Raw genomic sequence first — 17,700 nt, 5'->3', positions numbered from 1 at the left:
GATGTATCAAAAATTAACAGCAAGTAAAATGACCATACTTTTCAGCTGCAAGAAATATTCCAGATGCACAGTCTGCTTTGAACTCTGGTTCACAGGAATCTAGAAAATACAGCAACTCCTTCATCATTCCACGGACATTGTTCCCGTTAACAAGAGCAAAACTCAGTTCCATCGCACGCCTAGGGCAAGAGACAGAAAACCAATCAAGTATCTTCACCTAGTGAAGGAAGAAAAAACCCCACAAACCACAGGTACAGCTACAAAAATGCAGTTACCTTTTAATTAAGAAGAAAGCAGTATTCATTAATCCCATGAGAATAGCCTTTCACATTAAATATGCCAGTATTTTTCTGTTCATAGGCAGACAATAAACACCAACCCTTCCAAAAAATAAGGCAAAGTGAGGGTGCAGAATGTTCTAGAAACATCTACCCATGTGTCCCTATGGCTGGCAATATGTTTGAGCAACAATTAATCCATGTTACAATGTGCCTTCTCCAGATTCAAGGATCCAGAAGAGACCAGCTTCCAACTCCATATATTATAGATTCAGATACAGTAGAGATTTAAAGTATTAACTTATATGCTTTAATGTCTTCTGTCAGATAGACTACATAAGATTTCTGGAATTAAAAGCTACCCTGGTGCTCCATCCATTCATTTCTCCTCCCTACAGACAGGCTGACAACACAACTGGTCAAGAATACCAGCTCCCTGCCATTCCTTCTGGTGCACATCCAGAGCTCAGAAGCCCTTCTACTTGAAGCTTCTGTAGTTGACTCTAGCACAGGTCTCTCATTCTTTCGACATTTTGTGAATGAAGACTACTAACTTCAAATGTGATTAATTTCTGCAACACTTTGCAATAGTTATATTAAAATGCATCAAAGCAGGCTCACTAAACAACCCTGACTCATCTTTAAAATGGTAATGGAGACAAGCTGTGTGTTCTCACGGATCTGAGAACTCATAAGGCAGCACTGCTTCTCAACATCTTCCTAGTTATTGTAATAATTGTTATTATTGTAATAAGAATTTCTACAGAATGGTGAATTACATGCTACTTTGCCTTTTACCCAACTAATATCCAGGGACTGAGAAAACACAGAGGTGTTCAGAAATTAGGGTAGAAATACCTAACTAAATTGTTACCTTTTAACATTTAAATCTGTGTCTAGTTGATGACCTAGACCATTATTAGTATTATTTCCAAATCTCCAACTAGTTCCCAACTCTTTGGATCTGACCATACTGGGTTACATGTTTCTGTTTAAATTTTAAGTCACATTATAGCAGATATAGCAACATTGTAATCTTAATACCAGGCATTTATCTCAGGACACTTTTCTTACCTTCAGTCATATTACATGTTTCATTTCTGTCATGAAGCTCTTAATCACGCTGTTTGATCAATTAAGCAGATGGAAAGACTTGAATTAAATGGCAAAGCTATCCTAAATAATACTTCACAGACCAAAGACACACTGTGACAGTTACATGATGAGAAGTGGCCATGATTTGGATGACCAAAACCAGGTATTATGTCTTTCCCTCAAGTCCCAGCCCTTGCAACTTGCTACCTGGGGACTCTGACACACATTCAGCCAATATATTGCTTCAGTGAAGAAGTGCCATGTCAGCAGCACGAGTGTCAGCACGGCACGCACCATCGTGCTCTGCTGATGGATCACTCAGAGGCTTCATCCTTCAACAGCACTCACACATGAAGCTCAGCTGTGTTTTGCTAGCAGGCACCAATAAAATGCTTCTGTTGCCTTCTATCCAAAACCTACATGGGGCTTTGCTCTTCCACAGCCAAGCCCTGTGCTGGGTCTGGCACCAAACAGCAACGGCAGCCTGACGTGCTCAGCACTTACGATACAAATTTGTGTTTTGGGGTAGATTGCAACTGTAAAAAGAGATTACATGATACCCATTGCACAACAGTTAAAAGTAAGTTTCAGAAGCAAGACAAATCCAATTTCTTTTCTATTCTTTACATATTAGACGGAGCAGTGCTGTTAAAAAAAATCTAGATCTGATTCAAAGGGCATAAATTTGAAGAATGCCTACAAGAATGAGTATCTACAGGGTATCTGATCAGTCTGAGTTGATGGAAATAAGAGGTGAGGATTTTGAAGGTATATTCATGATGTGATGAAAGCTCACTGGAATTTTGGCCTGTAACAGAGATTCCACAAAACGCAACAGGGATGCCACTGTCCCCATCACTGCATGTTGTATATTGCACAGAGCTCAGACCCTTCTTTGTAACGCAGTTACAGAAAGAGTAATGATGAGGAAGAGAGTTCTGAAAGAAAGAACAAGGAACTGACAGGCTGAAAGATTCAATTTAGAAGAGAAGCATTCCACAACAGGCTAGGCCAAAGTTTCCATGAGTGACTCACAGAAATGGTAGAAACTTAGTATCATGAATAAAAGGAACATAACTGAAGTAATGAGAATCATAGAATTAGAAAATATGCAGAGTTGGAAGTGACCCACAATGATCATCAAGTCCAACTCCTGGCCCTGCACAGGCCCATCCCCAAGAGTCACACCAGGTGCCTGAGAGTATCATCCCAACGCTTACTGAGCTCTGTCAGCCTTGGTGCTGTGACCACTCCCCTGAGAAGCCTGTTCCAGTGCCCAAACATCCTCTGGGTGAAGAAACAGAGGAAAAGCTAAGACTGAGTCAACAACAAAAAGTATTTTTGTAGTGAGAAGTAAGGTTGCAAGCTTTCCCACTGTCCAGAGAAGCAGCAACACACCACTACTTAAATGTCAAACGAACACCAAAAATGATAAAAGGACATGGCAATCGTAAGCAATTTGTAAGCAAACTGAAGTTTAGTCTCAATTCTACCTAATCATTGCCTAATCAGTTTCATCTAGAATACATTATTTGGATGACTTAACAGTGTTTCATGACAACATGAGCATGCCTGTTCATCTGGGAAAGAAAAGCAACATGGAACACAGAGTACATTTGATCAGGATCATGCTCACAGAGGCTTTCCATCTCTCTAAGAGCACACAAATCTGACCTCCATTGAGATTTCACTTTGGAAAAATTCAGGCAAACAGAAAAATTTTTTTCCCTGTGAAATATAAAAGCAGCTTTCCAAAGAAGGTGGCTGCACATCTTCATTACCTTTTTTGAATTATGAACCACATTATACCTTCATACTGGTCTCACTGACAGTTCCCCGGAATTGTCATTGTCCCCTATGGGAAAATAGGCTGTCAACCTCGAGAGTCTATTTCAATGATACTTCAATCACCTTTTAATGGAGACATCCAGATCCTTCAGGCAGTCCACAATGGTGCTTCTGTGTCGCTGAACTGCATTATGGTCTGTCTGCACAGTTTTCAACAATGATGTCAGAGCTACATATCTGTGACAAGGACACACAGTTACAGTAGCCATTTAATTTCTCTGCACAGACACTGCCCCCACCCCAAACTTGGTCTTACTTTACATCAGAATAGAAGACTCTCATGCTCACTAACGAATGGAAATCCCCCAGGGGACTGCCTGGCCTGTCTTCACAGGTGAGTTACCACACTAAGCTGTAACTTACCTAACAACACCCTGCTGCCCAGACAAGCACCTGCCCCAATTCCTGGGCTCAGGTCAGCTGTCCAGTCTTCACAAAGGTTTTGAAAAGATAGGTCAATTAAAGATTCACAGATCCGTCACTCAGACTAGCACGAGCAACAATTCCCACAGCCAGAGTCTGCAACCCATACCATGATGTGCCATCCAACTGCCTAACTGTAGCTGTTGTAGCAATTACACATCCAGATTAATAGTGACCAAAGCACAAGCAGACTCCCTTGTTGCCACCAGCACACAATCAGAAAAATCAATCTCTGCCTAATGTGTTAGATCCCTAATGCCAATTCTGATTTGGACAGCCCCACAGACCACTTGGGACAACACAGGGGCTCCACAGGTTATTGGAAAAAAACATGGATCTGATCAAAAAACACACTTTAAGAATTGGACCATACACCCAGGCTTATCAACTAAGAAGGGCAGGGCCACATTTAAGATTTGCATGGAGAAAGGAACACATCAAGAAAGCCTCAAGCTCGAATACCACACTAACCCCAAGAGCAGTTATCCCAACAGGGTCTCCTGGAAAGCTCTACCTCAGCATCATCTTTATGTCATTGCTTCTCATGCATTTTAACCTGGGTGCTGTCAAAACATGCTTTGTACAACTTACCTAATATTTTTGTCGTTGTTTAATAAGAAACGGCCTAGGATGTTAATGGCCAAGACCTGCAGAAAGAGTTTGGGAGTCAGTGATCAAAAAAGCCTGCTGGTCATCTTCATTGTTTCATGATGATTTTAAAGGCAACATGTCAAAACTTGGTTCTTAGCCAAAAAAGAACTCCAGGAGCTGTCTCAGCAGAGAAAAAGCTAAGACATGCAGCACAGGCTTTCACTTGTACTCAAGGAAACAGCCTGCAGCAAGTTTTGCTTTTTAATATTTTTGTTATTAAAAACCCCCTGGAAGAAAAACAAGCACCACTTTATGAAAAGGCTGAAGTCTTATCTAGAGTCAACTGCAGAAGTGTGTTTGGGTTAAACAACCTTGCTTCACGTCCTCCAAACAAATGACTCTAGTACAATCCTAGGAAAAAAAACAAAGGCCATAGCAAAGGCAACTTACTCTCAGGCCACTCTCAGATTTTATGTCCATAATAGTCAGTACAGTTTCATAGAGAATGGCATTTCCCACATTTTTACTTGTTTCTGTATTAGTGGCAACCTGAGGAAAGGAAACAAAATAAACAACTCCAACAAATGCAAAACAGATCCTCTTTGTGCTGCTCTGCAGAACAGGCAGTCAGAGTAACTAATCCCCAGCAAACAGCACCACACTTGAGAACATGCATCCCTTTCAGCAAAATTCCACCCAGAACGACAAGCAGCTCTATCCTCACCAGTGCTGCTGAATCCAAATTATTAAAAAAATTACAGAGTTTAAACCACTCATCAACCTTTCAGACCTCACCTGTGCAAGTATATCATTCATTGCTTCACTAGAATCATCATCATTTCTCCCTAAAATTCTTAGTAACCGCAGGATTCGTACCTATTTAACAAAATAAAGCAAAGAAAAGCTCACTGGATAGCAGTGATTTGACATGGGGTCACAAAATGCCCAGTACATTTCCCCAGGAGTGGCAAAAAAAGCAAAACAAGCTGCTGAATTCCATTCTTAAGCAAAATGCTTATCCTGAGTAAGACCTTTATCAAAAAGAACATGCAATGCTGTGCTCATTTGCTTCCCACGAGCCAGAACTGTTCAGTCCCCTCACTACCAGGCACAGCCCTGCAAGGCCAATACTTGCTGCTGCTTCTCGCTTTGGTCACATGGCATGGTAAGGCATGTTGGTTAAACTAAGGCAGGTGTCTTGCACTAGGGCAGATGAACAGCATTTTCACAATCAGTTCTAATGAAGACACAAAAATCTTGAAGTCAACACAGCTGCCCTAAAGCTCAAAACACAGTGCTAGAATTAAAGCTGTCACTGTTTTACATCAGTTCTTACCTGCAAAAAGGGGTCACTGATCCCAGACACATCATGCTCTGGTGAATATCCAGACATGATAAGGTTCTTCAGAATACGAACTAATTGGGGAACAAGCTGTGAAAACAGTTGTCCTATTAGAGTGTTGTTCTTTCCCCCACCCCAGCTTTGAAGAACAGGTCCAGGAAGAAATCTGATATTTGAAAGCAAGTCAGACTGGATTCTTCCACATAGTTCAACCTGCAAACCTAGAGCTCATGCTGTGTTAATACTTACAGCTTAGCTAGGGCACAACTAGAAACAGGCTGGGACTGGAGCACCATATTGGATCCTTTTAGTACTAAATCTACATTTGTGGTACAGTGCAAGAAGAAATTCCCCAGTATCTGAGATTCCCCAATATCTGTTTTTGTTCCTACCTTTGCTCTTCAGGAGTTACACATTAGCATGAAAAGGTGCATTTAACTAAACAACAAACAAAAGGATCCCTGAATTTCCTAAATCTGCCTTAAAGAGGAAGCCAAAGGGTGCTACATCATCTTCCCTCGAGACAGAGTAAAAGACAAGTGGAGCATTTCAGGAACCCTGATTAACATTTTCTTTGCCTTCCAACATGCAAGAGTTATCAAGACTGAGGACAGAATGAAGAAAGAGAAACATTGTAGCCATGGAGATCAGTTGAGTGCTACCCCCCAATCTTCTGGAATACAAATTACACCCATGAAGAACATCAGCACTGCAGCTGGACTTGGTAGCTCTTTCCAGCAGAGTAAGGCTTTACAGCCTCTTACAGGGAGCTAAATAACTATCTGTCCTGCTGCCTTTTGGGAATCACCCAAAGTTGTCCCATGATTCAGGCAAAACACAAAGCCAAGTTCATGGTAAGAAGAAAGCCCAGGGCTACAGCTTGTACAGGCACAAAAAAAATCCCTTAAGTATTCCTCAAACAAGAGAGAGCTTGAGGAAAACAGGCTGATGTTTGGAGAAGGCCACAACTGAGATTCAAGGCTGCATTGGGTCTAGAGGTTTAGTGACAAGATCAGCATACAGGCAGCATTAAGACAAGTACAGTTGATCTAAGCATATGGCATCAATCACAAATGTGTCATTAAGAGGCATTGCCTCACAAGGGGCAAACATCTACAGATTTAAGGAAAACATGCACCATCTAGAAGAATTAACTCTTACCTTTTCATTCTAACTCAGCAGGATTCCGAACAGACAAAAGAGACAAAACAGACCAAGCAAGCATTAGGGACAGGTCAATGTTATACCACTCACAGCACGAACAATTACAAGAAATAGCTAGAAACAATGTATCCAGTAACTAAATTTTGTGGACTCAGCTCTTCCTTCTTTTCCCACAACTATTATCTTAACTGAGCATTAGTAGCAGGGATGGCACCTGCAAAATGAGCCTCATCTGACTTTCATTCCTGTTTTGACATATGCAACCAGGGCAAAGGAAAATGAACCAAAGTATGCACAGTTTGAAATCCCTAATGATATAGACAAGCCAAGAAGAGCAGTAAACTGGGCATGCAAATAAACCAACACCATTAAGACTTTTCAGAGCAGCAAACAGCCAGTTCTGTTCTACTCGCTTTGTTCAGTTTCTCTTTCTTTAACAAGAAGTCAAAATGACAATCATGGCAATTTTCAGATGCTCTTCTATTGGTAGTCTTTCACATGGCAATAATAATCTCAACAAATTATAGCAAAGGGCATAAGGCAGTCAGGAGGGTGTGGGAAGCAAACATTGCTACAATGAGGAGGAACAGTGACACTGACTCTCAAACCCTAAAGTTAAAATGCAAAGTGATGTAGTGCATCATGAACCAGGCATAAGGTATCCATACAACTAGAACTTCCATGGGTGTTTTTGGCCTGAGTTTATACAACTGTGTGGCTGTGGCTAAGGCATTCACGTCTTGGCACAACCTTCAGTTTTTCATCTTTGTCTCTTTATTACATTTGTGATTACAGTGTCACTATGCAATTAGATACGAAGAGTGGGAAAAACCCTAAGTGACCATCAGAGACAATTTACATTGAACTTTAGGATGTTTTATACTGTACAATCTTAAGACTGATGCTTTGTAACTTACCCACTTACTGAAGGGGATTAAGCCTAGATATGCACAAGATTTCTGCACTTAGTGATTTTTTTTAAAAAATAATAAGCAGACAGTATCATTAATTTCTTCACCCAAAGAGTTGTAAGGATTTATCAAAAGGCCATGAATATTGGCCATGAACATTAAGTCTGCAATATTACCAACTCACACTTACCTTTCTAAAGTGTGCAAGCATGTCTGGGCTTCTCTCACACATCTCTGTGAGAAGCACAACTGATGTGTGAAGAACACCTAAATGTGAGGAGGGGGAAAAAGAAAAACGCATCTGCATTTAATGTCATTCCACTGGCTCCAGACATGTGACAAAAATCATAAGAAAACAACAGAAAATCATTAAAAAATACTATTCTTGAATTCAACACATCTGCCACTAAAGATATTTGTGATTGCAGCTGTGCCCAAGGGGAAGCAGATAGCAATGTGCTCATGTCTTAAATCTGTAACTAAAGGCCAAAGGAGGAGAGAAATTGGACTTGGTCTGCAACAACTTGCATAAACTGCACATACAGTAACAGATACAGTTGGGCTACGTTACCTCTAAGGTCCCTTCTAAATCCAACCACTCTGTGATTCTATACAAACAAAAGACAGTACATGGTACTGGCATTCTGGATGTTGGGTTCCTCACACTTCCTGATTTTCTACTTTGATTTAAGTAGCCTACCAGACCTTATGTGACCTGAACTGGGCCTTCCTCAAACAGTCTCAGAACTCCATCTAGAGAAAGATTACACAAAAAAACCCCAAACCTCAAAAGTGTGCTTCAGAGTCACTTTAGGCAGTGTATTAGATAAAAATCAAACTTTCCCATTTCACCCACTTCTCTGAAGTGTATCAAAACACAGGGAGAGAGTTCCTTCTGTCACCTATGCCATGTAAAACTCCTACTGACTAGCAGTGTCCTACACATCCCTTCCTTCTGAAAGACATTTGCTTTCACTGCATTGAAATGGGAAGAAACAAATCATACAAATACATCTCATAAGTTCCCTCCAAATAAAAGGCTTGGGTAGTGAGCGCGCCATCCCACAGAGAATGGTCTCGCCTTGCTAAGTACTGTCTCAGCTCTCACCGTGGTTCTTCTCATTTAGCAAGTTTTTGGTGGCTGGCAGGAACATCTCCATGAGTTCAGGCACCTTTCTGATGACATGAACAGCACACAGGGCTGCCTGGATAGGAAAAATATCCCTGTTAGTACACACTGCAATGACAAGGATCCCCGTTTTGAGAACGTTCCTGCTATGGTAGACAATCATAGACTTTGTGATACACAAAGGCTTGGTAAGTTTATAGTACATTTTTTCATCTCTCTGTTACAAGTGTGACCAAACAGCATCACAGAGTGCAATAAAACTACCATGAATTGGGGCATGGGAGCACTGACCTACAAACTAATACTCCCACTAGCAATGGTTCACCTTTACATGATTCCTATCAGAAGTTCTATTATCTGCAAAGCATTTCTGCCTTTAACATGGCTACTTCAGCCTGTCTCCCTGTTGCTAGGGAGGAGATAATGCATTGGAAGCAAATAATTAAAGGTATGTCAAATTGTGGCTCATTTATTTTCCCTTGTGTAGCATCTCCTTCCCCACAAAGTAACTTAACTTCCTTCTGAAGGTGATGGGTGTTAGGAGAAACAAAAGCATACTTTGAGGGTCTTTTGAAAAAAACCTGCCTATTTCTTTTAGGATGCAGAAGTAACAGGAAAAGCAGTTGCTTGAGAACTGCACTAAAGGCCTCTTCCTAGAATACAGAAATACCTCTTAGCTTTGATTTCTCTCCTATCTCTCTCTAGATCCAGTACTAGACAAAGAAGTAACAATGCATCTCTTCCTAAATCTTACTGCTCACACTCTTCCCAAGACTTATCAACACATCACTCTAGAAGAATGGGGATGATCACACTCCGCAGATGCCATGGCACACTTGCTGCAGAAATCAGGTATTTTGTGTTTGCCCACTTGGAGACCTTACTCTGTCTAGCTTTCATACTACTGTTGCCATCATCAACAAGACAACAAGTAGGTCCAAATCTTCAGCTATCAGTCTGCACTGCTAATTAATTCTGGATCTATCCGAGAAGATAAAGAAACATAACTGATGACCATGAGTTTGGTTGTGGTGGGGCAAGTGTTCACATTACCATCAATAACCTTAGGGTAGAGATTACAAAAATACAACTGCCTCCCCCACTGGAGGCTTGTCTTTTAGAGGCTTAGACACATTCCTGCTATCAACACACAGGGAGTTTTGAGCTCTATCTTGCACAATGGGAAAATATTCAGCCAATGTGATAGGAATCATCTAGTATTCCAGGTATTAGCAAGGTTTTCAATCAATCTCGCCTTTTCATCCATACCAAAGTATTCAAAAGCTCTCTGAAGTACCTTCTTCCTAAGATAGGAGTTGGAAGTTTTGAGGAGCTTCTCCACCTCTCCTGCAAGGTCTCTGCACATTTCAGAGGAACCCATGCAGCCAAGAGTACAGAGTGCCAGCCCCTGCACATACTGCGTGCTGTGATTAAGGTCACTGTAAAGGAGAACAAAAAAAAAGGTCAATTAGCATGCACACAGGGAAACTGAACACACAAATCAGGCATCTATAGCCACAGTCATCTAACCAGCTGCACACGTGGCCCAGACGAACCTTTCAGATTCTCAGCTATGTGGGAGCACAGCTTGGGAGCAACAGAAGCTTTGAGTGCACGTACCACAGGGTTTGCTAGAATTGAGAATTCCATTTAGAATTCTCAATTAAAAAGATAAAATACTTGGTTCAACTATCAGGTGGGTATCCAGGGACTGAGCTGAGAAGAAGGAAAACCACACGGAACTCTATTAAAACTTCTAAAGACAAAATGTTGTATTTTGGAACTTGCATGTAGAAAAGAAGTTAACATGAAGTACAGACCTGCAGTGGCTCTGAGGGCTGTCCCAGTTGAAACATGTTCTAAGACAGGCTTTAGCTTCTGCATTTACAAACCAAAGAGCATGGAAAAATCTACAAAAAAGTATCCTCTATCCTGACCAAAACCCACAAACCCCACCACTCGCACACCTTGAAAATAATCAATACAGGAATTTTGTTTAGCAATTCTTTCTATTCATATGCTTAAGGAAGTCGCAAAAAGTGGTCAATAAGAAGTTAAACCACCTCACAGAAGATACTCTTCATGAGGCCAGGTACCAATGTCACACTAAGCACAAGACAACACAGGTTCCACATGGCAATCCCAAGATCCTTGGAAACCTGCTTGTACACTACTTTTCCATCTGTGTTTGGTACTCATGTTGCCACAGCACCCAGGATTCAATGCTGAAGAAAGTGAAAAGATATGGCTTCTGGTCTGAGAGGCAAGGGGAACTGGGGACTGCACGATGGAAGAGCCAGTGGTATGTAACCCAACGTGCATGAGGTGCAGAACAGAGAGAGAACAGTATCCTGGTTGTAACATCAAGCAGTTACAGCAACATGCAGATGAAGAAACAGGTAGCACATGCTACTAAATGGGTTGGGTTTTTTGTTTCCTTCCTTTAACAAATTTTTGGCAGCTATATAAAACTGTCTGAATACAAGTTCCTGCTTCAGGATGGTGCTCATCTTTGTGTATCAAAACTCTATGTCTAGCTATAAAATAACAAAAAACAATAACAGAAATCAAATCCCTTAATGTCTAGATAAAAGCAAGACAAAGTGGTAGATATAGAAGCCAAAGGAGAAATCAATAAACAACCCAGGGAGGTGGTGGGAAGCTGTTCTACATTTTTGCCCAGCTTCAGTCTGACCCATTTCCTGTTCAAACTCATGACACCTTTACCAAATTCACTGTAGTATAAACAATCAAAAGAGGTGTCAACCTGCAGCCTGGTTGTAATGAAGAGCCTCATAGGTATGGCATTTCAATGAAAGATCTTTAGAAAAACATCTGTCTCCTGAACACTAGGTCCAGTGTTAGGGGATCCTCAGGCCCCAGTTTTGTGAAGTTTTTTGCCAAGCACTTGGAGGCTGCAGGCTAAGTGAAGAGCAATGCTTTACTTGCTCATATCTGAGAGGCTTAGGCACTGAATGTGAACTGTAATAAAAACAGAAACAGCACACACAACCAAAGCAGGCCTCTGGGTAAGCCAACTGCAACGCAGCTGTTCCACTCCTACTCCCATCCATCTTGAAAGGAACATTACTGGAAACACACTAATTGTCTAAACTATGATGTAGAAAAGTCCCAGTATAAAATAGCTTTTCTGAGAGGAAAAAAAAAGTGTTAAAAAATAAATTCCCATCCCTTCTTGTCTCATTTCAGCAAAATGACACACAGACACCACATCCCAAGTTGCTGCTCTGCTTCCAAGGAAAACCATTCATCAAGACCGTCAGGGCAACCTTGAAAAGACAGCAAGATACACAGTCTTGCTCCCTGAGGACTCTTCAGAGCTTGTCAGCAGAAGCAAACACAGGACTGTGTGTGTTGCTTGCTACATATGCCTCTTCCAAACCAATGCAATTTTATATTCCCTTCCCACTAAGGAAGCAGGACCATCCAATACAGTGCAATACTACAGCAGCCTTATTAAGGTCAACAGCATACAACAAATTGAAGATACAGTTTTCTAACACAAGGGGAAAAAAACTGAAGTACTCAAAATATCACTGTCAGGAATGTATTTTCTGATCCTGAAACCTCAGAGCATGTGTTGATGGAGAGAGAGGTGGTACCCTTACTTCTTGATGCAATTGGTCATAAGAAGATGGACATCCTGTCTCTCATCCAGCAGCAACATGGCACCTAAATACCCAATTCGCTTGTCTGTGAATTTCTGAGAGGCAATGAGCTTGAGGCACTCCAACTGGAAAAAAAAAGGGAAAAAGAAGGAAAAAAAAAGACAATTAGCTTAAAACTACTTCTTAGCTAGAGGAGAAACAGTTTGAATTTTGATGCACACTAATTTAGATCTCTCAGAATACATTTTTAAAAGTGCATTTGATTCCCATTTTGGTGATGTGGCAAACCAAGAATGGTCAAATGACCTGCCCAAAGTTCCCAGCAAGCCAGCAGGAAGGTCATTAGCAGCCCTGGCATCATGAAGTGAACCGACACGGTTGGCCTTTCGTGGCCTCAGACACCCCAGATAGGTGGGTTTATGTCAGATCACAAAAGTAAACAGTAACATATTGATAGAGATGAGAGATCCATCATTAAAAACAAAACAGTAAAGATCTAGAAATTCAGATCATGTGTCTCGTTGATTATACACCAGAAACTTCTGAACCAGGCTTAAAAGGCTCTATTTGTCTACCATGGAGAGGATCAACCCTCTGTAAGTTGGCAAAACAACAACATGCAGTGATAGGACACGGGGCAATGGCTTCAAAAGGAAAAAATGGTAGGTTTAGGTTAGTTCTTAGAAAGAAATTCTTGACTGTGAGGGTGGGCAGGCCCTGGCACAGGTTGCCAAGAGAAGCTGTGGCTGCCCCATCCTTGGAAGTGTCCAAGGCCAGGTTGGACAGGGCTTGGAGTAACCTGGGATAGTGGAAGGTGTTCCTGCTCACAGCAGTTGAAATTAGATGACCTTTAAGGTCCTTTTCAACTCAGACCATTCTAGGATTCTATGACTCTAAAAACAAGTTTTGTTTATTATATCTGTAACTAAGTTGCTACCTAGGTAAACCTTAGATTGTCAGAAACAGTTGCTTCTGCACTGCTCTGTAATCTCTACTGGAATACCTTAAGTCTACTAAAATCATCTGCATTGTAGCCACCATAAACTTCCCTTCCACCGTGTGAGAACGACAGCTGTGTCCAATAGCACAGAAGAAATCCCCAAGACAACACACACAGCTGCCACTTGCACTCTGCCGATTAAGAATTTAATTGCTAATCCATTTTTAAACCTAAGACTTTCTTAATGCAAAAACAACAAACAAATCAAACCAAACCATCAACCACAAAGATATTCTGACTATGCACTAAAGTATTTTTCTGTAACAGAAAACTAATCAAGGATAATCAACGTCTACTTTCCAGACAAGAAAGTAGAGCTCTCTCCCTCCTAACCACTTTCTGTAAGTCTGCTTTACAAACTCTCTGGGGCAGCAAGCAGGTGTACATGACAGTCTGAGGAGGGGTCAGACAGAGCTGGTAACAGATCCACTGTACACAAGTACAGGGGGCATGCACAGGTGGAGGAGGTACGGGGTGCTGGGAAAACGGATTCACAGCCTCGGCTGGACAGAAGCTTGAAGAGGGTAATGGACACAGGTGAGATGCAAGAAGCACACACATCACAGGGGTAAAGTTGCACAGGGTACTGGTAGGAAAATTAAAGTGGAAGTGCCAGAGAAAGAAAGTGCTATGGGCTAGTCACGGGTAACTTTTCACAACCACATGGCACCAGAACACACGCTCAGCTGGGCAAGCTGTTGTCACACATGAACACCCACAGCTAGTGCAGAGTGACAAACTGGTAAGAAAAAGTTTGAAAGAAAGTCAGTTCAGTTTGCTAGGTCGAAGGGGATGAAAACCCAGAATAAACATCTCTGAACAGTAAGACTCGTCACCCACAATGATAATTGAATTTGCACAAATGGGCAAGATCAACCAGGGATAAGGTACAGAACACTGGATATGAAGCTCTCATCTTTCCAGTGCTTTCTGTAAGAGAATAATGTGTTTCTGAACAAACTTTCTTTCCTGGGTTTACAAGATACTTTCTTATAGAATCCTCTGCAAAAATGCAATATAAAATTGATGACATCTAAGCTACAGCATGATAACCAACAAAGGCAGAAGATGAATGACTGAGGAAGAGCATAAGGAAACTGATGACTGCAACAGATACTCTAAGATATATTTTTTGTACTTTTGAATTTAAAAGACGCTAGTGAAGTTTACATGAAAGGCTGATGAGTTCTTGTTTCATTGGTATATAAATACATGCAAACTAGATACATGCACAGAAATACTAAGAAACATGATCAGTTGAAGCTCTTACTTGTTTAATTAGTGTAAAAAGCTTGATATTCTCATATCCATTCCATTCAAAGCAACAATCAAAATCTGCTCCTTCAGTACCCTAACAGATACATTAGCAAAGCTGGATACAATACTGGCATGTAACAAGACTACAACTTACCCAGCTTTTACTGACATAACCCCTTTTCCAACTGCAATTTCTTTTGCAAATAGAAACAATGGCAATAGTAACGTTACTTGACCATTTGTCTGCGCTGAGTGACAGCCTGGCCTTCGCACACGCTGCAGAGACTGCGCTCATAGTCGTGTACAAGATATCCCAGGGCCAAACTGAGGAGCCCTGGCTTGGAAAGAACAATATTGACCATTCACTCCTGGTCACCCCACCCACAGTTAGCTGCAGGCTGCTTACAGCTTTAAGACAGATTGTCTAACACCACTTCTGGCTCTCCTGTTTTGCACCAACACATCTTTCCTGCGTATTTATCTTGTCACTCGCAGAAGCTCCCTGTCTACAATGCAGGACTGTATCTGCAAGACTCCACTGCTGAAACAGCATTTGCCCTCAACAGGTCCCCAGCTCACACAAACTACACTCTTCCGACACAACAACAGCATCTTGAAAGATTCCTTCTACCAGTAAGCACTGAGGACATGGAAAGGTCTCTAACTCACTCACAGAAAACCTCTTCTCAGCACTGGGCCCTGTGCCTTCCTGAGAGTGCAGCTGATAAACTGCATGAGAACCAAGGGCATCAAATGAAGTACCCTGCTCCCAAAATAGTCAGAATAGATGCTTCTTCTTGAGATGCAGCAGCCCTGGCAATAACAGGTATTGAGTAATCTGCTTTATCCTTCTTTCACTGAGAGTGAATTTAGCACTACTGACCAAGCAGAAACTGCAAGTTATTACATAGCTGATCTAACCTTCCCTGTATCACAGAATCACAAAATATTCTGAGTTGGAAGGGACTCATAAGGATCGAGTCCAACTTTTAGGTGAATGGGATGAAATACTTCAGTAACAACATGAAAAAATGAAATTTAAACACATTCTTAACATAGGCCAAACATACCAGTTTTCAATGACACTTACGGATAACATTTATCACTATTCCTACAGCTCTAAGATACTTAAGCCTTAATTTTCGTGACAGGAAGTTTCTCTCCTGGACCAGAGAGCCTGGCTAAAAAGTGTTAAGGACAGAATAATACACAAATTCACTTGCTCTTGTGCAACAACTTGTTACCCTGAGAGAAGAATCCAATGAAACAGAAGTAACCATGAGGTACTTTGTATGCAACAGTACAGCCCACACTCACTCCCTAACACTATTTGCAATTTGATTTCATTGGGCTGAGCTTACTGTTTCAGTGATACATAATCAGGATGGGTAAATCCAAACATGAAGACTCACAAGACATGAAACTACTTGAAGGAATATAACAATCTGACTGACTTTAGCTTTACTGCAGATCTAAGTTAGGTTACTACTAACAGGACGCTTACTGATTTCTGAGCAAAACAGACTGTGAGCCAAAGACTAACCAAAGCTAACCCCAAGAACACTTTGCAGATCAAGAACTTCCATCTCCCTGTCTCCCTTTTCTACAATCTGTGTCAAAAATAGCACATCAAAAATAAGCCAAGAGATGGAAAACTCGTACCTGCATCCCTCATGCCACCTCACTAAGATGGGGATAAAGAACACCAGCTTCTGACTGCTGGGAGCACACCAGCTTCTTGTCTGCCTCAAAAACATTCTTTAAAAGGAAAGGGGTATAGAAACTCCTTTGAAGTATCTGGTATTTTGCACCAGAGACAAAACTCCAGAGTGCTGTTCTGAACCCATCTGAAAACTTCTCTGTCTTGGACTGTGGTTTATAAACTACTGCTCAGCAGAAACACAGGGGGTGAGGTGGAGACAGTATGGCAAAAGCAGACCAAGTTTCAAAACAAACTATGTAAGTCAAAACCAACTAATGAAAGTTCAGATCACACCTGAAAAAACACCTCAAAACATCCCAAAGGAGCAGCAAAACTGCACCTAAGAATGCTCCAAACAGGTCAACGTGCCCAAAACACAGAAGGCAGCCTGGCTTATGCACAGAGGGCACTGAATTCTGACCTACCTGTCCAAAATGTGCAGGATATCCCAGCATGTGCATATACAGCAGCTTTGCCACGTTTCTGCATCGGTAGGTGTTATCCTCCTCTCGGAAGGACGACCGGATAGCAGCACATTCCTTCTGGATCATCTCACGCTCCTCTGCCTGGGTTCTTGCTGTCCGGATGGTCCGGATCAACTCCCGCAGTCTGATGGGGGCTGGCATCCTCTGGGAGAAGAAAGAGGTCTGTGAAACTTGTGCTGTACCTAAAGGCTTCACAATGCCCTCATACTGCCGCGTAATTTTTTTTCTTTCTTACCCTAAAAATATGTAAGTAAAAGAATGAAGAAACTGTAGGCTGCCTCAGAGCATGCTTAGAAGTAAACTTGAGGAAATAATTTGCTTTTCCAGAACATTAGAAATGGGAATTGATGTGATTTGAGCTACCTGACAAGTGAACATAACATGACTCCCCTCCTGAAACAGGCAGAAACAGCACTCTGCAAGGTACTCTCACGTTCATATCACCTGCCTCTCTCCTGAAAAGCCAGATTGCAGAGACAGTTGATCACAGAATCATGACAACTTGGGACAGAAATTCTTTAAAAAAGACAACTCTGTTGAATAACTCACAAGACTTCATGCAAGTGCTTCAGATGGCCATGCTTCAAAAACTTGTAAAAAGTTGCCATGGCATGCTACAGATTTTGTCCAGGTCCCCATCCTCCCAGAACTGTGTGTCACACATTTTAAACATGACCATATCAGAAAAAGATGGACATTCAGATGGTGCACTAACCAGCCTGCATGACAGCACAGACAGGCTGTGACATGCACAGAGCCAACAGGAGCCTTGTTTGCTTTCAGAAAAGCAGAGAGATGCATGTTCAACAAGCATAGGTGGCCTCACAGTAAGCCAGCCAAAGCCAG

General features: G+C 41.6%; 1 protein-coding gene and 1 non-coding gene across 3 annotated transcripts in view; both read right to left on the bottom strand.

The window, feature by feature from the left end:
- Positions 1-17,700, bottom strand: part of AP1G1 (adaptor related protein complex 1 subunit gamma 1) — a 37,542-nt gene that overhangs the window by 11,635 nt on the left and 8,207 nt on the right. For both annotated transcript variants that reach the window (XM_071567934.1, XM_071567933.1), the window contains exons 2-12: positions 16,795-16,998; positions 12,411-12,535; positions 10,079-10,220; positions 8,761-8,857; positions 7,843-7,919; positions 5,572-5,667; positions 5,031-5,111; positions 4,686-4,784; positions 4,236-4,291; positions 3,285-3,398; positions 39-179 (exon numbers count right to left, since the gene is read on the bottom strand). In XM_071567934.1, coding sequence (XP_071424035.1) covers positions 39-179; positions 3,285-3,398; positions 4,236-4,291; positions 4,686-4,784; positions 5,031-5,111; positions 5,572-5,667; positions 7,843-7,919; positions 8,761-8,857; positions 10,079-10,220; positions 12,411-12,535; positions 16,795-16,995 — 1,229 coding nt within the window. In that variant the 5' untranslated portion in view covers positions 16,996-16,998. The remainder of the gene's footprint in view (positions 1-38; positions 180-3,284; positions 3,399-4,235; positions 4,292-4,685; positions 4,785-5,030; positions 5,112-5,571; positions 5,668-7,842; positions 7,920-8,760; positions 8,858-10,078; positions 10,221-12,410; positions 12,536-16,794; positions 16,999-17,700) is intronic.
- On the bottom strand, positions 1,628-1,718 carry LOC139677739 (small nucleolar RNA SNORD71). Its single transcript, XR_011698920.1, has one exon. It is a non-coding gene; the product is annotated as a small nucleolar RNA SNORD71 (small nucleolar RNA).

This window comes from Pithys albifrons, chromosome 12, assembly GCF_047495875.1.
Source record: "Pithys albifrons albifrons isolate INPA30051 chromosome 12, PitAlb_v1, whole genome shotgun sequence".
In the NCBI taxonomy this organism is placed as follows: domain Eukaryota; kingdom Metazoa; phylum Chordata; class Aves; order Passeriformes; family Thamnophilidae; genus Pithys; species Pithys albifrons.
Note: the sequence above shows the minus strand (reverse complement) of the source record. Positions and strands in the feature narration are given on the sequence as shown.